Source organism: Spea bombifrons, chromosome 3 (assembly GCF_027358695.1).
Source record: "Spea bombifrons isolate aSpeBom1 chromosome 3, aSpeBom1.2.pri, whole genome shotgun sequence".
NCBI lineage: Eukaryota > Metazoa > Chordata > Amphibia > Anura > Pelobatidae > Spea > Spea bombifrons.
Genome location: NC_071089.1, coordinates 42,541,675 through 42,559,936, shown reverse-complemented (window position 1 = coordinate 42,559,936; position 18,262 = coordinate 42,541,675). Strand labels below are relative to the sequence as shown.

Below are 18,262 nucleotides of genomic sequence, written 5' to 3'. Positions count from 1 at the left end.
CTAACGAAAAAAACTGTTGATCTAACCTGATCTAAGGAATATCTACCAAGATCCATTAAAAAAAATCCAAATTTCAGTTGAGGGGGGGCTAGCCCCCCCTCATTAAATATGCAATATCTCAGTAATTAGACTAGATCTAACAAAAATTTTGTCTGATCAAACCTGATCTAACGTAGAGCTATCATAATCAGTAACATTTTGTTGAAATTTTTGTTGAGGGGGGGCTGGCTACGGGTTAGCCCCCCCTGAAAAAGATTGTTAATATTGCCTATTTTAGAGTTGATCTAACGAAAAAAACAGTTGATCAAACCTGATCTAACAAAGATCTAACAAATGCCATGATCTTTTGTAAAAAAATTTAATATGGGGGGGCTAACCCGGGGGAGGTCCCAATATGTGTTCAGGAACATCTCCTGAGTACAGCGATACCCCACATGCATGGGCTTGTCAGATTGTTTGGCTGGTAAAAGGCTACTTTTGGGGCATGCGTAATTCAGGTGGTCATTTGGTCATTCTGCCTCCATCTCCTCTTTGGAATATCTTTGAAGCCGGTTAACTCAATTTAACCCATGGTAACCATATATTTTTGAAAACTAGACACTCCAGGGTATTCCAAATGCTGTTATTTTAACCCTTTCCATGCACCAATTATACAACTACACTTTGTCAAACTTTGTAATAGTAATTTTTTTTTTCCCCCACACAAATTGTACTTTAGTTATAGATATACAGGTTCTGGTATATGTCACTTTCAAACAACACCCCAATGTGTGTTCAGGAACATCTCCTGAGTACAGCGATACCCCACATGCATGGGTTTGTCAGATTGTTTGGCTGGTAAAAGGCTACTTTTAGGGCATGCGTAATTCAGGTGGTCATTTGGTCATTCTGCCTCCATCTCCTCTTTGGAATATCTTTGAAGCCGGTTAACTCAATTTAACCCATGTAAACCATATATTTTTGAAAACTAGACACCTCAGGGTATTCCAAATGCTGTTATTTTAACCCTTTCCATGCACCAATTATACAGCTACACTTTGTCAAACTTTGTAATAGTAATTTTTTTTTTTCCCCCACACAAATTGAACTTTAGTTATAGATATACAGGTTCTGGTATATGTCACTGTCAAACAACACCCCAATGTGTGTTCAGGAACATCTCCTGAGTGCAGTGATACCCGACATGCATGGATTTGTCGTGTTGTTTGAGATTTAAAATGCCACATTTGGGAAGTGCGCTTTTTTTGTCCATTTTGGAAAGTCTGTACCTATGCCCTATCTTTGAGCTCAGCCACTCCAATTTACCCCATCAGCCATTTTTTTTTATATTAGACACCCCTTGGGTATTTGAAGTGCTTTTATTTTAACTCTTTGTTGAGATTTTTGAGAAATTTTAGCACTTGCTCAAAATAATAAACTTTATTTTTTTATTTTATTTTTTTAATACTTTTTTTTATATTTTTTTACACATTTTGCTGGTACTGGATGGTTCATCTAGTGACATCACGGCATAATTATTTTTAAATGTTAGCACTTTTTTTTTTCTTTCTAATATTTTACTAATCACATTGTGATTAGAAAGCTGGGCTCCATTGACTTGCATGGTTGAATGCAGTACCTGTATTTAACCTGCAAGTGGAGCCAGAGTTCTCTAGAGGGTCTGGAGACCGTCTAGCGAACTTTTAAAACTTGATTGTTTTTTTTACAGGGTGGCCGCCATCTTGCTGATGGCGAAGATCACCGGCAGCGCTGGATGCCTGATCGCCTCCTAAACGCTTTTAAAACGGGCGTCCGCCGCCATACAATGTAGGCCGGCTGTTGACGCCCTGGGGAGGGGCCAGACATGGCCTCTGATGCCGATCTCGGCCTTGCTGAATGCCTCGACATCGAGGCATTACAGTAACGCCGTTTAAGCGAAGAAAGTGATCGTTGATCACTTTCTAAGCTTATTTAACTTTTTGACGGTTCAGGACCTGAACCGGCAAAGGTCGCGAAGGGGTTTAAACCACAGTCCTGCGGAAATTATGAACTGCAAGAAATATCTTTGGTTAGCGAATACTGCCTCTCGTTTATTGGCAATATTATAATCTTCAAAGGTGTAAAGAGGCGGCTCATGTCTTTTTACACTGATCTTGCTTGCTGTCTCTGTATGGCATTTCAGTAAATTTCAATTAAAAAAATTGTAAAATAACAAAAACAATATTTATGTTGGCTGATGAAGTTTTGTTTTTTTAGACTACAGCATCCATCACCTCCAGCCAGAATCATGAAGATAGCCCCCAAAAACCCTCGCACCAGGGCTACAAAGATTGTCATAAAATTTGATGCCAGATTAGAACCTTTCAGCCAATCTAGTCTACCTATTGTTCCTGATGTAAAGACCTTAATCAGTGCTTCCCGTGTTAGATTTATGCCAAACCCATGTAGAGATGTGAAGGTGTGAGAAAAAACAACAAAAAAACAGGGTTTTTTTCCCCATTTTTTTCTAAACGCCATTTTTGTTTCCACCCCCCCCCCGATGGAATATCTTCTTTTACAATAATAAATAATATGTTTATGACATTCACTATTTGCAATTGGAGCTAAAATGCAAATCTGATTGGGCATGTAGGGGGATTAGAGGAGATCTTTTGTTTTTTTGTGTTGATAGTTTCTTCATTTTTTTTGTTGTATTTGAAGGAAAGGGGGGTTACCTGTTCTCAAGCATAATTGAAATGTTCCTAATATATACAGACTTTCCATTTGCAACAAAAAAAAGTTTTTTAAAAAGCAAATTTAGTTTATTATTTACTGAATACGCTCCACTCTGCATTAACTTTTCTGAAAATGTAATATTTTTCCATGGCTTCAAAATTTCCAGAACTTTTACATCTCACAATTCCCTGACTGTATTAAACCCTACTACTTGTGATGGGAGGCTGTTCAATTTATCTACCCCTCTCTTAGTAAAGAAAAACACCCCTACATTACACCCATGACTCTTACTGTCTTCAAATAATGACCCCATACACTTCCTACATATAGCTGTGATCTGCCATCTCTTTCCTCTTTTTAGATCTATTAGCCGCAACATATAGCTTATATATATGTAAAAACTCACAAGTTCCGGAGCAAGCAAGCTCCTTTATCAAAGTGTACAGCCCACTGTACAGATTTGGACTGTACATTTGTATGTACACACTAAATGTGTACAGTCTATGTAGTCGTCAAGGGTTTGTTTATGTTGCTGTTACAAGTGTTTGAGACAGTCTGTTAATTGTTGGGTTGCTTCTCTTCTCAGTTTTAAGTTACCTTAAGAAAGGAGCTGCCTATGTAAGATTTGTGAGATAGCCATACTTGTCTGGGTGTGACTACTTAAGTTTTAGTTTATTTTAAAGTACTCATTCAAGTTTATCTGAATTTTTTTATTGAGCACCTGTCACAAACCGGATCCATACAGATGACTGTAAAGACCCAGAGCGCCCAAAGATTGTGTGCAGGAGTTACGGTGCAGGAGCGGAGTTGGACAGGGCCTGGTGCAGGGCAACAGCTCTCTCCCAGTGGGCATCTAGGGTTGTGCAGCCACATACCAGCACCATGACATAGCAGCGGATGATAACAGAACAAAGCTTGGAGATATCCTGCAGGCACCCTGGAGCAGGCATGAGACATAGCACTGGAATCATGTGCAGGAAGCAAGGAGCAGGGGACCAAGCAAGAAACATAACCAGACAAGAAATACATAATACAGGGCACAACATGGAACAAGACAACCTCCCCCGGGTTAGCCCCCCCATATTAATTTTTTTTACAAAATGTGTCTGTGGAGTCTGTTATTTATGACATCACCTCATACCTCCCAACATCTCGGCAAATTGGGACGCTGGCGCGCATGGGCATTGCTGCCATCACTCTTCCTAAACTGTGAAGATCAGAGTGTCAGCGTTACCGCGCATGCGCGCTAGTGCTGTCACTGAAGCTGGCAGTGTTACTGCGCATGCGTACAATGCTGAGCATGTCCAGTAGTCGTTTTCTGGTGACCCAGGCACCAGAGAACACGATCAGGACCCGCAGGATTCTGAATCCCGAATTCCATGGAACAAAGGTAAAGCTCAGCGGGACAGAGCCTCCAAATCGTGACTGTACTGCATTAATCGAGACAGTTGAGAGGTATGCACCTGTGGCTTGATGTGCAAATGAACAGGCATGGATCTGTAAAATCAAAAGAAGATTGTGAGTAGATAGATCTAACGAAAAAAACTGTTGATCTATCCGGATCTAACAAATATCTACCAAAATCCATTAAAAAAAAAATCAAAATTTCAGTTGGGGGGGGCCAGACCGTATGTGTACCCATCCCCCGCACACAAAATAGGATTGTGAATACCGCCTCCTGCGTGGTAGATCTAACGAAAAAAGCTGTTGATCTAACCTGATCTAACGAATATCTACCAAGATCCATTAAAAAAAATCCAAATTTCAGTTGAGGGGGGGCCAGACCGTATGTGTACCCATCCCCCGCACACAAAATAGGATTGTGAATACCGCCTCCTGTGTGGTAGATCTAACGAAAAAAGCTGTTGATCTAACCTGATCTAACGAATATCTACCAAGATCCATTAAAAAAAATCCACATTTCAGTTGAGGGGGGGCCAGACCGTATGTGTACCCATCCCCCGCACACAAAATAGGATTGTGAATACCGCCTCCTGCGTGGTAGATCTAACGAAAAAAACTGTTGATCTAACCTGATCTAACGAATATCTACCAAGATCCATTAAAAAAAATCCAAATTTCAGTTGAGGGGGGGCCAGCCCCCCCTCATTAAATATGCAATATCTCAGTAATTAGACTAGATCTAACAAAAATTTTGTCTGATCAAACCTGATCTAACGTAGAGCTATCATAATCAGTAACATTTTGTTGAAATTTTTGTTGAGGGGGGGCTGGCTACGGGTTAGCCCCCCCGAAAAAGATTGTTAATATTGCCTATTTTAGAGTAGATCTAACGAAAAAAACAGTTGATCAAACCTGATCTAACAAAGATCTAACAAATGGCATGATCTTTTGTAAAAAAATTTAATATGGGGGGGCTAACCCAGAGGAGGTACAAGACAAGGAATACTCAAGATCCGACATGAACAACACAGCACACCCCTCTACCGGGGTTAAAAGACAGGACACCCCACTAACGGGGATACACAACAGGGCAGGTCAGGACACCCCACAGGTTACATCACAGACTGACACACACATAAATACAGGAACTAGCCTAGGACTATATGATAACTATTGGAGATTCCGTCACATCTTATGGCCATAGTATGCTTAGCCCACCACTATGCCAAAGTACTCCAATGACGGTGGGTCCTAACGCTAAAGCCTGCTTACAGAGGTACGAAACAAACCAAACAAGAAATCCAAACACATCACAATGAGACATACCTTTAGACAAACATAACGGGTGGGGCACACCTATGAAGGAAACAGAGCTGAAGCAAAGAGCAGAACTAGAAGCAAGGAATGGAAGATCAGAACAGAGCATAAGGAAATCCAGGAATGGATTGAAGCAAAATAGAGAAACTATAGCAAGATTGAGACATGCAGCTCCACAGCCTGGGTAGAACGTGACAGCACTGCAGTTAGGGTGACCACATGTCCCGGATTGCCCGGGACAACCCTAAAACATCTCTACCAGCCCTGTCACACCAGTTCAGCCAACACTCTTTAGTATCCTATCACAAGTTGAATATTGAAAAAACACAGGCTTTATGCCTTAATCGAGACCATACTTTAAAATCTGAGCTAATAGAAACTCATAAATTTGATTGGAGGAAAGATTATCTTTCTTATCTTGGTATAAAACTAACCTGTCTGCCCCACAAATTGAATGGCCAACATATTCTCTACCTGGAAACAAGTACATAATGATATTATGCCATTGAAGGTCCTGAACTATCCTGGCTAGGGCGCATTGCTGCCATTAAGAATACAGTGCTACCTAAATTGCTCTACGTTTTCCGAACTGTACCGGTCAATGTCCCACATAGGTTCCTTTCCAATTTACAAAAAGCACTAACTGATTTTATTAATGTTAAAGGCAAATCGAGAATCTCTAGATCTTCTTTTTATTCCCCTAGATTTCGAGGTGGTCTGGGGACCCCAGAGGTAGAATCATATTACTTAGCTGCCAATTTATCCCAGGCAATTTTGTTTCATAACCCTGATACAGCTCCGCCTTGGGTTAGACAAGAGAACCAGTACTTATAACCCTTCATATGGGTGAAATCACATTTGGTTCCTTGCCTTCCTCCGCTTCTTCCTACAACTATGTGTATGCTTGAGACATGGACTAAGGCAGCTAAATGGGTTAAACCATTGAAAAGTATTACAAAAGTCACCCCCCTAACAACATTGGAGTTGTTGATTCCTAACCTCCAAATTCAAAAATGGGTGCTCTATTAAATGCCCCCTTAACGCCACTCTGCCTCCTGAAATGCCTTATACCTCCCTATATGCCACTCTGCCCCATAATATGCCTTTTAACCCCCTAAGTGCCAGAGTGGCATATAGGGGTATAAGGCATTCCAGAAATGCCCTATGCCCCCATTTAACACACACACACACTTACCAGTGCTTCCAATTTCCTGCTGTATTGTCGGGGCAGCGGGTTGACCTCTCTTTCCGCTGCAGCCGGAAGGAGGTGGAGTTGGCAGCGGGGGTTTGTCTGCGTCCGTCGCGCATACCTTCCCCGGCTGTCAGAGATCAGAGTTCCCCGCACCGGAGCCGCACTCTGATCTCTGACAGTCGGGGAAGGTATGCGCGACCGACGCAGACAACCCCCGTTGCTAGCCACACCTCATTCTGGCTGCAGCGGACGTTGTCTACGCGGATCGCGTAGACGTCAACCCGCTGCCCCGGCAATACAGCAGGAAGCACCGGTAAGTGTGTGTGGGGGGTGTTAAATGGGGGGGGGAGACAGGAGGATCCAGGTCCCCTGCAGCGGTGCGGGGGATCTGGATCTTAGTCTCATAATCAGACCTCTATTTGAGGTCTGATTAGAAGACGAGGGGTATTTTTCAGAGCATTTGCTCTGAAAAAAACCACGTCTTATAATCGAGCAAATACGGTATATACTATTTCTATGTACAGACATACTGCACTATTGTTTTTGTATTCCTGTTTTTTTCATTACATGTTACCACCCAGCGACTACTTATAAGGGGTGAGTTTAAAAAATAAAAAAATAAAAAAATTTGCGCGCCACACTTTTCTGGTGTGAAAGCGCCAGAATATATGTTTGCACTTTGTCACTTTGTGGAATAGGGGGTCATTCCACGTGTTTTTTGAGCTGCTATCTTCTAAACCTTGCACTACCATCACTACTGTTTGCTCAACCGGGAGATGTGGCAGCTGGCCCCTCTCCCCAGCAGCAGGCCGACCCAGAAGATTCCCTAACCCCATCTGAAGCGCTGGCAACACGGCAGAGCATCACTGGCCTCTGCCCAGCACCTGCCAAAGCTGCAGGAATTCAGGGAGATACAGCAGCCGACCCGTCTCCCCAACAGTCAGTCCATCTCCCCATTATAACATTATATAAATATATTCAGGGCCAATACAAACCATTGTGTGGAAATCTATTCATAAACAGGACTATGCATAGGACACGTGGTCATGCGTTTAGACTGGAAGAAAGGAGATTTAGTCTAAAGAAGAGGAAAGGTTTTTTTACAGTAAGGACAATAAGGATGTGGAATTCTCTGCCGGCAGAGGTAGTTTTATCTGAGTCTGCACAGACGTTTAAACAGCAACTGGATGTATACTTGGAAAAACATAATCTTTAATTGTGGGGAACAGCTTATTGATCCAAGGAGAAATCTGACTGCCATTTTGGGGTCAAGAAGTAATTTTTTCCCTGCTTAGTGCAAAATTGGAAAGAGCCAAACTGGGGTTTTTTGCCTTTTTTGGATCAACAGCAACAAATTAACCGATATAGGAAAGGCTGAACTTGATGGATACATGTCTTTTTTCAGCCTATATAGCTATGTAACTAATTCCGGGTCCAGAGGAACCTGACCTCCCTCCCCAGCGGCAGTAGGAGCACCAGGGAGGGGATGCAGGCGGCATCACTCCCCAGCAACTGAGTGAGTACCCGGGAGATGGCGCATCCGGCCCATCTCCCCAGCTGCAGCAGGAACACCAATTTTGGGAGGGCATTGATGGGCCAAATGAACTGACTGACTACGTTTGGGGTCTCCTCCTGGGTCAGTGCCATTCAGAAGGGGGAGAAATGTGATATAACCCTCCATCACTGGGACCACTGGAGAGGCCTGAGAGCCGGCCTCCTCCCTATTGACTATGGGCCCTGGGTTTGTAAAGGCTTCTGTGTCTACACCCAGCAGTATATAATCCCATCACTAGTTGAGGGGATTATCTCTGGCAGACAGCCAGGATCTGCAACCAGGGAGCTTCCACCATTGTTTTAGTTTAATATTGTATGTCAGTCCCTCCCCCCAGTTCCACCACTACAGACATTTACCAAGACCACCCTGGAACTGATTTTGGCCAGTAATAGATAGTGGAGGTTGGGACCATATTGTATTGTTAATCCTGTTACTGCCCCTGTTGTCTCTGGGAGGCAGATTAATTTATGTTAATGTGTGTTTTGCTGAATATATCCAGCCCTGTGTGTCTAATATAAAGCAGTGTTTGTTTTTGGTTATACCCTGCACTGAGTTCTGGCTAGCGACGGGGAAACCGGGGAAAAAGTGTCCCAGGCACAAGTCAGCGTTGGTGGTCGGTCGGACTAGCCAGATCCGTGACACACATGCCTACCCATACATATACAATGTCTATATCCATGCCTGCCCATACACACACATATACTGGCTTACACATACGCTGGCAACACCCTTTCTGACGTCATATCCCGGAGCCCGACACCAATTGCTGGAACACAGGGATAGGGAGCATGGAAGTTGAGGTCTAGTGCTCCCTTAAATGTTGGGCTAGTTATGGAGATCTACAAGGCGCAGGAGACATTCCTCAGAGATTTTGGTCCATATGGACACGATGGCATCATGCAGTTGTTGCAGATTTGTCGGCTGCACATCCATGATGCCAATCTCTCGTTCCGCCACATCCCAAAGGTGCTCTATTGGATTGAGATCTGGTGACTGTGGAGGCCATTGAAGTACAGTGAATTCACTGTCATGTTCAAGAAGCCAGTGTGAGATGTGAGCTTTGTGACATGTGGTCATAACACGGTCAGCAACAATACTGTGGCGTTTAAACGATACTCAATTGATACTAAGGGACCCAAAGTGTGCCTAGAAAATGTCCACACCGTTTCTACAGACATCTGGTTTAGGGCTCTCTTGCGGAGATGACCAGCAGGACCATTAGGGTAAGCCTCCATTGTGCTCCTTCCTCCCAACCCCTGGCGCCAATCTGCCTCTAGTAGTTTGAATAGACTAACTAATGTTGCCTCGCTCAGCTGCTCTAAAATATCATTCTTGTTTGCAAATGTAAATTAATGTCTGGCTTATTCTGTGTACATTTTGAGTGGCTTTCTTCTGAGCAGGCTACTCTGCGTTTGCACATGCAGCGTCACTTCGTAACTTCATGCTGTCTGTCACAGACCTTTTCCATTTACTATCCTCAGTTGGCAATGTGGAAAACAGAGAGATCCGACCAGATTGAATGGTAGTGCCTTGGTCCCTCCTAAAAATTCTCTGTACTCGCACATGTTTTTAGTTTTTCCTTTGCGTGTGTGCTGTATTACAGTTATATGAAGCCAACAAAACGTGATTATTTTTCTTATGAAATGTGGCTAGATATATAGATTTATTTTTTTTTTTAAGAGCTTGCATTTTACTGGTGTGTAGCCTCTTTGCGAATACATTTTCTCCCTGTTTTACCAAAAGCTCATCGTCTGTTGCACTTTATTACGGAACAAGGAGTTTTGCAGACACCTATTTAATGCATGATTAAATTCTCTCATTTTATTAGCCTCTACCACTTGTGGTTGGAGTCTGTTCCACTTATCTACCACCCACTTCGAAAAGGAAATCTTGCTGAGATTAAGTAAAATTTACATAAAAAAAAAAAAAAATCTACTAGTTTTGAATTTTATTCAGAGCTGCACTATAGGTGCAGCACGAAATTCCCCAAAAATAACAGTGGCTTCAATGAAAAACTAACGTTGCCTCGTTCAGCTGCCCTAAAATTATACAATCCTTGCATCTGCAGAGATTAACCAACTAACAGTGATCATTCCTTTAACCTCTGTGCCTCATTAAAATATAAAATGGTTATAAAACCAACTACAGATGCAGGACATACTAGTACACGCTGCAATCTTTAGGACGCAGGACAAATACCATGTTGTGTGTAAATGTCCTGAATCGCTGCATTAAAAAATAGCGAGTTTAGTGATGGCATTGTCACATAAAAAAATTCCCCTTCACCATGTCAAACACAAGTTTAATCATTGTTTGTCAGTGGTATCTAAGTGAAAAAATTCTAAGAAAAATTACAATTTATAATTGTAGTTTTTTCTTTTAGTAGCAACTATTAATTCACATGTAAACAATTTTTTCATTTTTAATAAAAACTATGAGAAAAATGCATTTCTTTTTATTTCCTGTTATTTGCCACGCTGCCCCCAGTTATGCACATCTGACACCAGGCTTGCCACTCTGCCCCCCCCTTCCGACTTACCAATGAATTCCCAGACTTGTCCCCCATGCTCCAGATTCCCTGGTGTCTAGTGGGGGCAGCTGCTGAACATCTGCGCGATGCACGTAGACATCTTCCGCTTTTGCCAGGCACTTCCGCCAGGGCTTCTATGACGCTCCGTTGTAGAAGCCCCAGCAGAAGTTCCGGGTAGCAGTGGAGGTTGCACAGACATTCACCAGCTGCCAGAGAGGATGATCCCCCGCAGCACTGCAGGGGACCTGGATCCTTCTCCCTGGCAGCCTGTGAATGTCTGCGCGATGACAACCTCCTTAACTACAAGGAACTTCTGCAGGGGCTTCTATGGCGGAGCACCGGAAGGTCATGTCACGCTGGCGCTCCGTCATGGAAGCCCCGGCAGAAGTTCCAGGTAGCAACGGAGGACGGCTGTCAGAAAGGAGCTTCCAGGTCCCCTGCAGCGCTGCGGGAGATCAGGACCTTAGTCTTGTAGTCAGACCTCGATTTGAGGTCTGATTATAAGACAACCTTGAATACAAGACAAGGGGTATTTTTCAGAGCATTTGCTCTGAAAGAAACTTGTCTTATGTTCGAGCAAATACGGTAGTTTAGCAACTTAATGTATGTGAGCTTTTTTGGAGGATGTGAAGTTATTCATTTTATTTAGAAAATTGTTTGAAGAGAGGTGGTTAATTATATTTAGGAAGAGGGGGGTTATTATATTTTGGTGTAATTTGAACCCTCTAAAATTTAAGAAGCTTAGACCTTTTGACAGAGTGCCTCCAAGAGAAAATTGTATGCTGCAGGTCTTGATGGCCAATCCTACTGGTACATTGGTCAAACATTAATCATGGTATTCTACTGATGTTACAGAATTAAAAGTGCTGACCATGTTAACAGAAATAAGAAAAACACACATACACAATATGGTCATACTGGAACACAGAACCTATGAATCTATTATGAATCTACTAACCCCATTTTTAACAATAATTTATGGAAATTACAAGGACCAGTTTATGAGCCAATTCTATACTTTATGCACTTTGCTGAAATTATAGGGTTTATAATATACCACAAAATGTTACCACAATGTTAAGCATCAAGTGTCTGTTATGTTGAACTGTGTGTTTATCATGGGTAAATCTGTGTTTTGTCCCATACTAAATGATACCACATCATTTAAAGAAATCCCACTTGTTCTGAAGAAAAAAAAAATAAAATATAGCGTGGGTGGAAACACTAAATGCGAGAGTGAAAAACAACAAGCATCTAACAAAAATGCAGAAATATCTTGCATCCTCAAATGCAACCTAGCTCTTGGGTTAAACTGTTGACAGGGGCTTGTTTTAAAAGTTCATTTCATAATGGACTATTGTTCAAATACAATTGAAGACCTGCTGTTTTTTGATTGGTGAAATATTTACTTAACTCATTTTAAATGGCTAATTTAACATTTTACAGTAGAAAATACTGCAAAGCAATGTATATCAAAAGGCATCAGATGTACAGAACTTTCATGTTTCTATTTTTTTAATTTTAACATAATTACCATCACACAGATGATCAAGTATAAATTGACAATCCCAGTTTTCTCATGTTAGTTCTGAGCAATCAGATTACTTTGTGTGCTGCATTACCAATATTATGTTGTCTATTAATGAAATGGCAACAGAAATCTGCCTCCCCCAGTGCAAGTTAGTGGCAGACCCTAACATACAAACAGCTGTGATCAAAGAGACTTTATGATAATTTAAGTCCTTGCAAGTTTTGCTGTAAGTTTATCCTCTCCTTTTCCTGTCTGCTTTTCTCCACCTTAAAGGCAAGTGTATTGGCTTTCTTCTCCATCCTACGCTCCTGGTAAGAAGAAAAGGACCAGCAGTTTATCACACACATTCACAAAAAAGTGTTATGACAACATAAATCAACACTTACATTAAATATTACCAAGCTTGTTTTATTATATGGCTGTGGCTTAGAAAAAAACAAATATTAAAATTGACCCAACAAAAGATCCAACATAAGCCCAACATAAGATCAAGCAACAAAAAAAAAAAAAAAGACTCTCTTCCTCAAACTGTTTCTTCAACTATGGTGACTTAACTCTAAGGAAGGAAGAATATGGGAAAATTGTTGGTAAAAAAAAAAAGTCTGGTCATCCTTAGATCACTGATCATTGCTAACTTTACATGCCTAGATACCTTGCGTTCTTGCTTTATGGCTTGTTTTCTTCCCTTCCGCTCCTCTGTGGATTCTTCTCTGGACCGTGGCTGGGTTGATGATCTTGGCAAGTCAACATCATTAATCATCTCCATGCGCTCCACTTGTTTTGCTGTAGGGCCCCTTGAAGGCAGTACTCCCAGCGGAATACCAGTTTTTGCAGATAACTTTATTGCTTTCTGCTGGAGAGGAAAACAAAAAACGAACATTTTATCTTCAAAATTTTCACAAGCTGATAAAAAGCATAAAAAACGTACACTCGCTGGCCATTTTATTAGGTACACCTGTTCAATTGCTTGTTAACACAAATAGCTAATCACATGGCAGCAACTTAATGCATGTAGGCATGTAGACATGTTCAAGAAAACTTGCTGAAGTTCAGACCGAGCATCAGAATGGGGAAGAAAGGGGATTAAAGTGACTTTGAACGTGGCATGGTTGTTGGCGCCAGACCGGCTAGTCTGAATATTTCAGAAAATGCTGATCTACTGGGATTTTAACGCACAACCATCTCTAGGGTTTACAGAGAATGGTCCGAAAAATAGAAAATACCCAGCGAGCGGCAGTTGTGTGGACGAAAATGGCTTGTGGGTGTCAGTGGTCAAACGAGAATGCGCAGACTGGTTCGAGATGACAAAGGCAACAGCAACTCAAATAACCACTCGTTACAAACCAAGGTATGCAGAGCACACAACACGTCGAACCTTGAAGAAGATGGGCTACAGCAGCAGCAGACCACACCAGGTGCCACTCCTGTCAGCTAAGAACAGGAAACCGAGGCTACAATTCGCACAGGCTCACCAAAATTGGACAATGGAAGACTGGAAGAACGTTGCCTGGTCTGATGTGTCTCGATTCCAGCTGCAACATTCAGATGGCAGGGTCAGACTTTGCCATAAACAACATGAAAAGTGTCATGGATCTGGCTACTTCGACCGACTACCTCCGCTGACTTGTGCTCCCTTAGCCTGAGACAACACACGTTCCCCAGTCACTAGCCAATACTCAGTGTAGGGTAAAACCAAACGAAGACTGATTTATTTTGGACACACAGAGCTGGATATATTCAGCAAAATACACATTAACACAAAATAAGATATTGGGACACAAACCGCCCTCTTAATCTGCCTCCCACAGACAATGGGGCAGTAACGGGATTAACAATACAATAGGGGGGGGGATTGATTTATACAACATTAAACTGAAAGAATGGTGGTCACTCCCTGGTTGCAGATCCTGGCTGTCTGCTGGAGATAATCCCCTAAGCAAGTGATGAGATGATAATGCTGGGGGTAGCCACGGAAGTCTTTACAAACCCAGGGCCCATAGTCAATAGGGAGGAGGCTGGTTGTCAGGCCTCCCCAGCGGTCCCAGTGATGGAGGTCTTCGTCACAAAAAGCATGGATCCATCCTGCCTTGTATCAACGGTTCAGGCTGGTGGTGTAATAGTGTGGGGCCCCTTGGCATAGTTTGGGCCCCTTAGTACCAATCGAGCATTGTTTAAACGTGACAGCCTTCTTGAGTATTGTTGCGGACCATGCCCATCCCCTTATGACCACAGTGTACCCATCTTCTGATGGCTACCTCCTGCAGTATAATGCACCATGTCACAAAGCTCAAAACTGGTTCCTTGAACATGACCATGAGCTCATTGTACTCCAATGGCCTCCACAGTCACCAAATCTCAATCCAATAGAGCACGTTTGGGATGCGGTGGAACATAAGATTTGCATAACTATCTGCAGCAACTGCGTGATACCATCATGTCCATATGGACCAAAATCTCTGAGAAATGTTTCTAGCCCCTTGTTGAAAGTATGGCATGAAGAATGAAGAAGAATGAAGGCAGTTCTGAAGGCAAAAGGGGGTCCAACCTGGTACTAGCAAGGTATACCTGATAAAGTTGTCAGTGAGTGTAAAAAAAAAAAAAAAAAAAAAAAAAAAAAAAAAAAAAAAGACGGAACAGTAGCGTTTTAGCTGGGATCCTTCGCCACACTCCCGGAATCAGGGAATTAACTTATTAAAACCCCACAATGGACCCCAGGAGTGATCTGAGAAGATACATGGGGTGATTGAGTTCCTTACCAGCCACACCCAAAAGTCATCCATGTTACCTGAGATGCGGCCCTCGATCACCTGCTCCGTGAGCGATGGCAGACTATGGGATGCAGTAGAGGATGCGACACTGACCCGCAACAGTTGGAACAAGGCGGGGAGCTGGAGTGGGGATGACATATATATATAGCGGCCGGCATCTTGCCGCCACAAGACCACTAAGCTCCTGAACACGAAACCGTCCAAGCTCACACCCTAACTGGGAAAACTACAAGGTCTATCACACGCTTAGCTATGGGGGTGTGGAGAGGAGTGCAGCAGCCAGTGTGGGGCCCTGGAGAGATTTGGGGAGGACCTTCAGAGGCCGGCATTTATGACAGAGTCCTAGAGAGTGGCAAACAAATCAAATGGTGACAAAAGCTATTTAGCGTAAATCAGATACTCTATGAAGGACAGTGTACCTCCTGACTACTTGTTTGGATAAAGAGTAGGTGAAGAAGGAAAAAAGCAGCAGAAAAAAAAGATTTCCCTAACTCTACGGCCAGGGGAGGAAAGCTTGGAGACCCTTCCCTACAAAGCCTCGGCTTTACATGACATGGGAACACCAATTCCGGGACCCTCAGTAGAGGGCTTGGTAAAAGAAGTAGCACAATCCATTCTACTACATACAACGATGTCGGTTGACATCTCTACTAACACGCTACGCTTTACCACCTAAGAACGCCAAAGCGATGTGGTAGACGAAAATCAAAGTCTTAAAGAAATGATAAATACCTACTCAGAAAGCTCTAACTGAGAAACTCGATGACCGAGAAAACATAAGTTGCAGTAATAAACCAAACTTTGTTGGTATCCCAGAATTAGGAAAAAACAATGTTCTTGCAAATTTGAAAAGGGAATTCAACTATGCTTACACTTAAAATTCCCATAAAAGTATTTCAGCAGCGGTATCAGCCAAAAGGAGAGAGTTTAACCTTATACGCAAACTTCTGTAAACTCAAGTTTACTACAGCATACCCTGCTAAGCTATACGTAACCATCAATAACTGTACAACCGTCTTCCAAAATCCAAAGGAGGCAGGACAGTTTGTTTCAGCTGATCTGACCCTCCAGGGCTAGCCAGAGGAGTATTCATGCTGCGTAAGAGACTATATGGTTTTTTTTTCATGTTGATTTTTGTTATCTAGGTTAAACTAAGGATGTTATATCTTTTAAATGTCAATGCAGTGTTTTCTTCACCCTCGCACACGCTACTTAATCAAGGAGCAACCCAATTGAGCTCTGGGACAGGCTGAGGTCCTGGAATGTGGTCAGTCTGTACACACCAATTAAAGGGACCAAGGTCCTTTCATTTTAACATTAAAACTCCTGAATCCACAGACGTTCCAAAAACGAGAAGGGACAGCAAACTCGATAAAAACACTTCTTTTATTCCGACTCCAATTCTTTGGATTAACATATCAAAATCAATAAAATCACGAATATATATATAAAATGAAAGCGCTACGCGTTTCGCTCGTTCAGAGCTTCGACCAGGCGTCTACCACGTACAAGTAGTTTGGAGACACTGTGGTCAGGTAGGACTCCAGGACAGAACAACGTCAAACAAGCCGAGGTCAGGATTCCGGAGAACAGGATAGTCATATAACGTAGCCAAGGTCAGGATTCAGGAGATCAGGATAAATGGTAAACGTAGCCGAGGTCAGGATTCAGGAAAACAACGAAGTCAGACGAGCCAGGATCAAACACGGGAAACAGTAATCAAAACGCTATCTGGGAGCTAGCACAAGGCATAGACAACCATCAGAAGGCGACGTATGACTGAACTGAAGAGGTTTAAATAGGGAACCTCAGGGGAAGTTCGAATCTCCCGCCAAACCGTTATGATGACACTTCCTGTATCTGGGAATCGCGGCCATCAAGAGTGTGGCGTAATCTCCCTTCATACAGGCTTGCAGTTTGGGAGTTCGCCACCAGAGGGGGCGCGAGCGCAGAAGCAGGACGCCGTGTACCAGGAGGTCTGCCTCTCCCACTTCAGAGGACGGCGGCGGAAGCGGCGTGTCCCTCTCCTTTGTGGCGGCTGCAGTTTGGGTGGCCATGCGTTGGAGGGGGGGGTCTCACTCTCCCTCGTGGCGGCTGCTGCGGAGGTGACCGTGCGTTGGAGGGGGGGGGTCTCCCTCTCCCTCGTGGCGGCTGCTGCGGAGGTGACCGTGCGTTGGAGGGGGGGTCTCCCTCTCCTCCGTGGCGGTTGCAGTGGAGGTGGCCATGTGTTGGAGGAGGGTCTCCTTCGCGGCGGCTGTTGCGGGAACGAGCCGAGGACAGGTAAGTAACAGCGTCTTGTTCTTCTGTATCCAGTTTCTTATATGCATGTGAATTAATATTTACTAGTAAAACATTTTTCCTATAGGATAGTCTTATATTAAGGCTTTTCTTTTTTTCCCTAAATTAATATTCAAATTTTGAGGGTGGTCTTATAGCCAAGCAAATAGGTATATTCAGGGGAATTTTTCTATTGTTTTAGAATTGTTCTAACTACGTTGACAGACTAAAAAAAATAAGCGGGACACCGTATGTAATCATAACTTCAGTGGATATTAAAAGTCCACACCCCTGCTAAAATGCCAGGTTCTTGTGATTTTAAAGAATGAGAGATAAATCATGTCAGAACTTTTCCACTTTCAATGATAACAATTAAACTGAAAAACAAGCTGAAGGTGAAAAAAAAACTAACAGTAACCTGAGTGCAGTGTGCACACCCTCTTATAACTGGGTATGTGACTGTATTCAGAATTAACCAAACACATTCAAATTCATGTTAAATAGAAGTCATTACACACCTGTCATCATTTAAAGCGACTGATTTATCACAAATAAAGTTCAGCTGTTCTAGTTGGATTTACCTGACAGTTGCATCTCAGAGAAAAAGCCATGGTCCGCAGACAGCGTCCTTTAACGTCCATTGTGCGTTGGTAGGGCCGCATGGTATAGGAAAGCCAATGTTTTTTTGTTTATAGTTTCATGCATTTTTAAGCACGAAATAAAAAAACCTGCTTTCTCATCCCACAGTATGCCCCCTGTTCCTTCTCCAATTCCCTGCCCTTTTCACACACTTTTTTTTTTTTTTTTAAGAAATTGCCTACGCTTCTGTCCTCTATTTGCGCACACAACTTCACTACCATTCAGTCCAAGATGTTCTTACCTGTCTATCTCTCTGCTTACTAAGATCCCACCACAAGGTAAGTTAGGTCATAACCACTCTAAATAACAGAAGCAACTACTTTTTCAGACATATCACAGCCAGACTTCACAACTA

General features: G+C 42.7%; 1 protein-coding gene across 1 annotated transcript in view; it reads right to left on the bottom strand.

The window, feature by feature from the left end:
• Nucleotides 1-12,077: 12,077 nt before the first annotated feature.
• The window catches only part of LTV1 (LTV1 ribosome biogenesis factor), a 64,870-nt gene continuing 58,685 nt past the window's right edge, over nt 12,078-18,262 (bottom strand). The window contains exons 10-11 of the mRNA XM_053460878.1: nt 12,876-13,076; nt 12,078-12,531 (exon numbers count right to left, since the gene is read on the bottom strand). Coding sequence (XP_053316853.1) covers nt 12,418-12,531; nt 12,876-13,076 — 315 coding nt within the window. The 3' untranslated portion in view covers nt 12,078-12,417. The remainder of the gene's footprint in view (nt 12,532-12,875; nt 13,077-18,262) is intronic.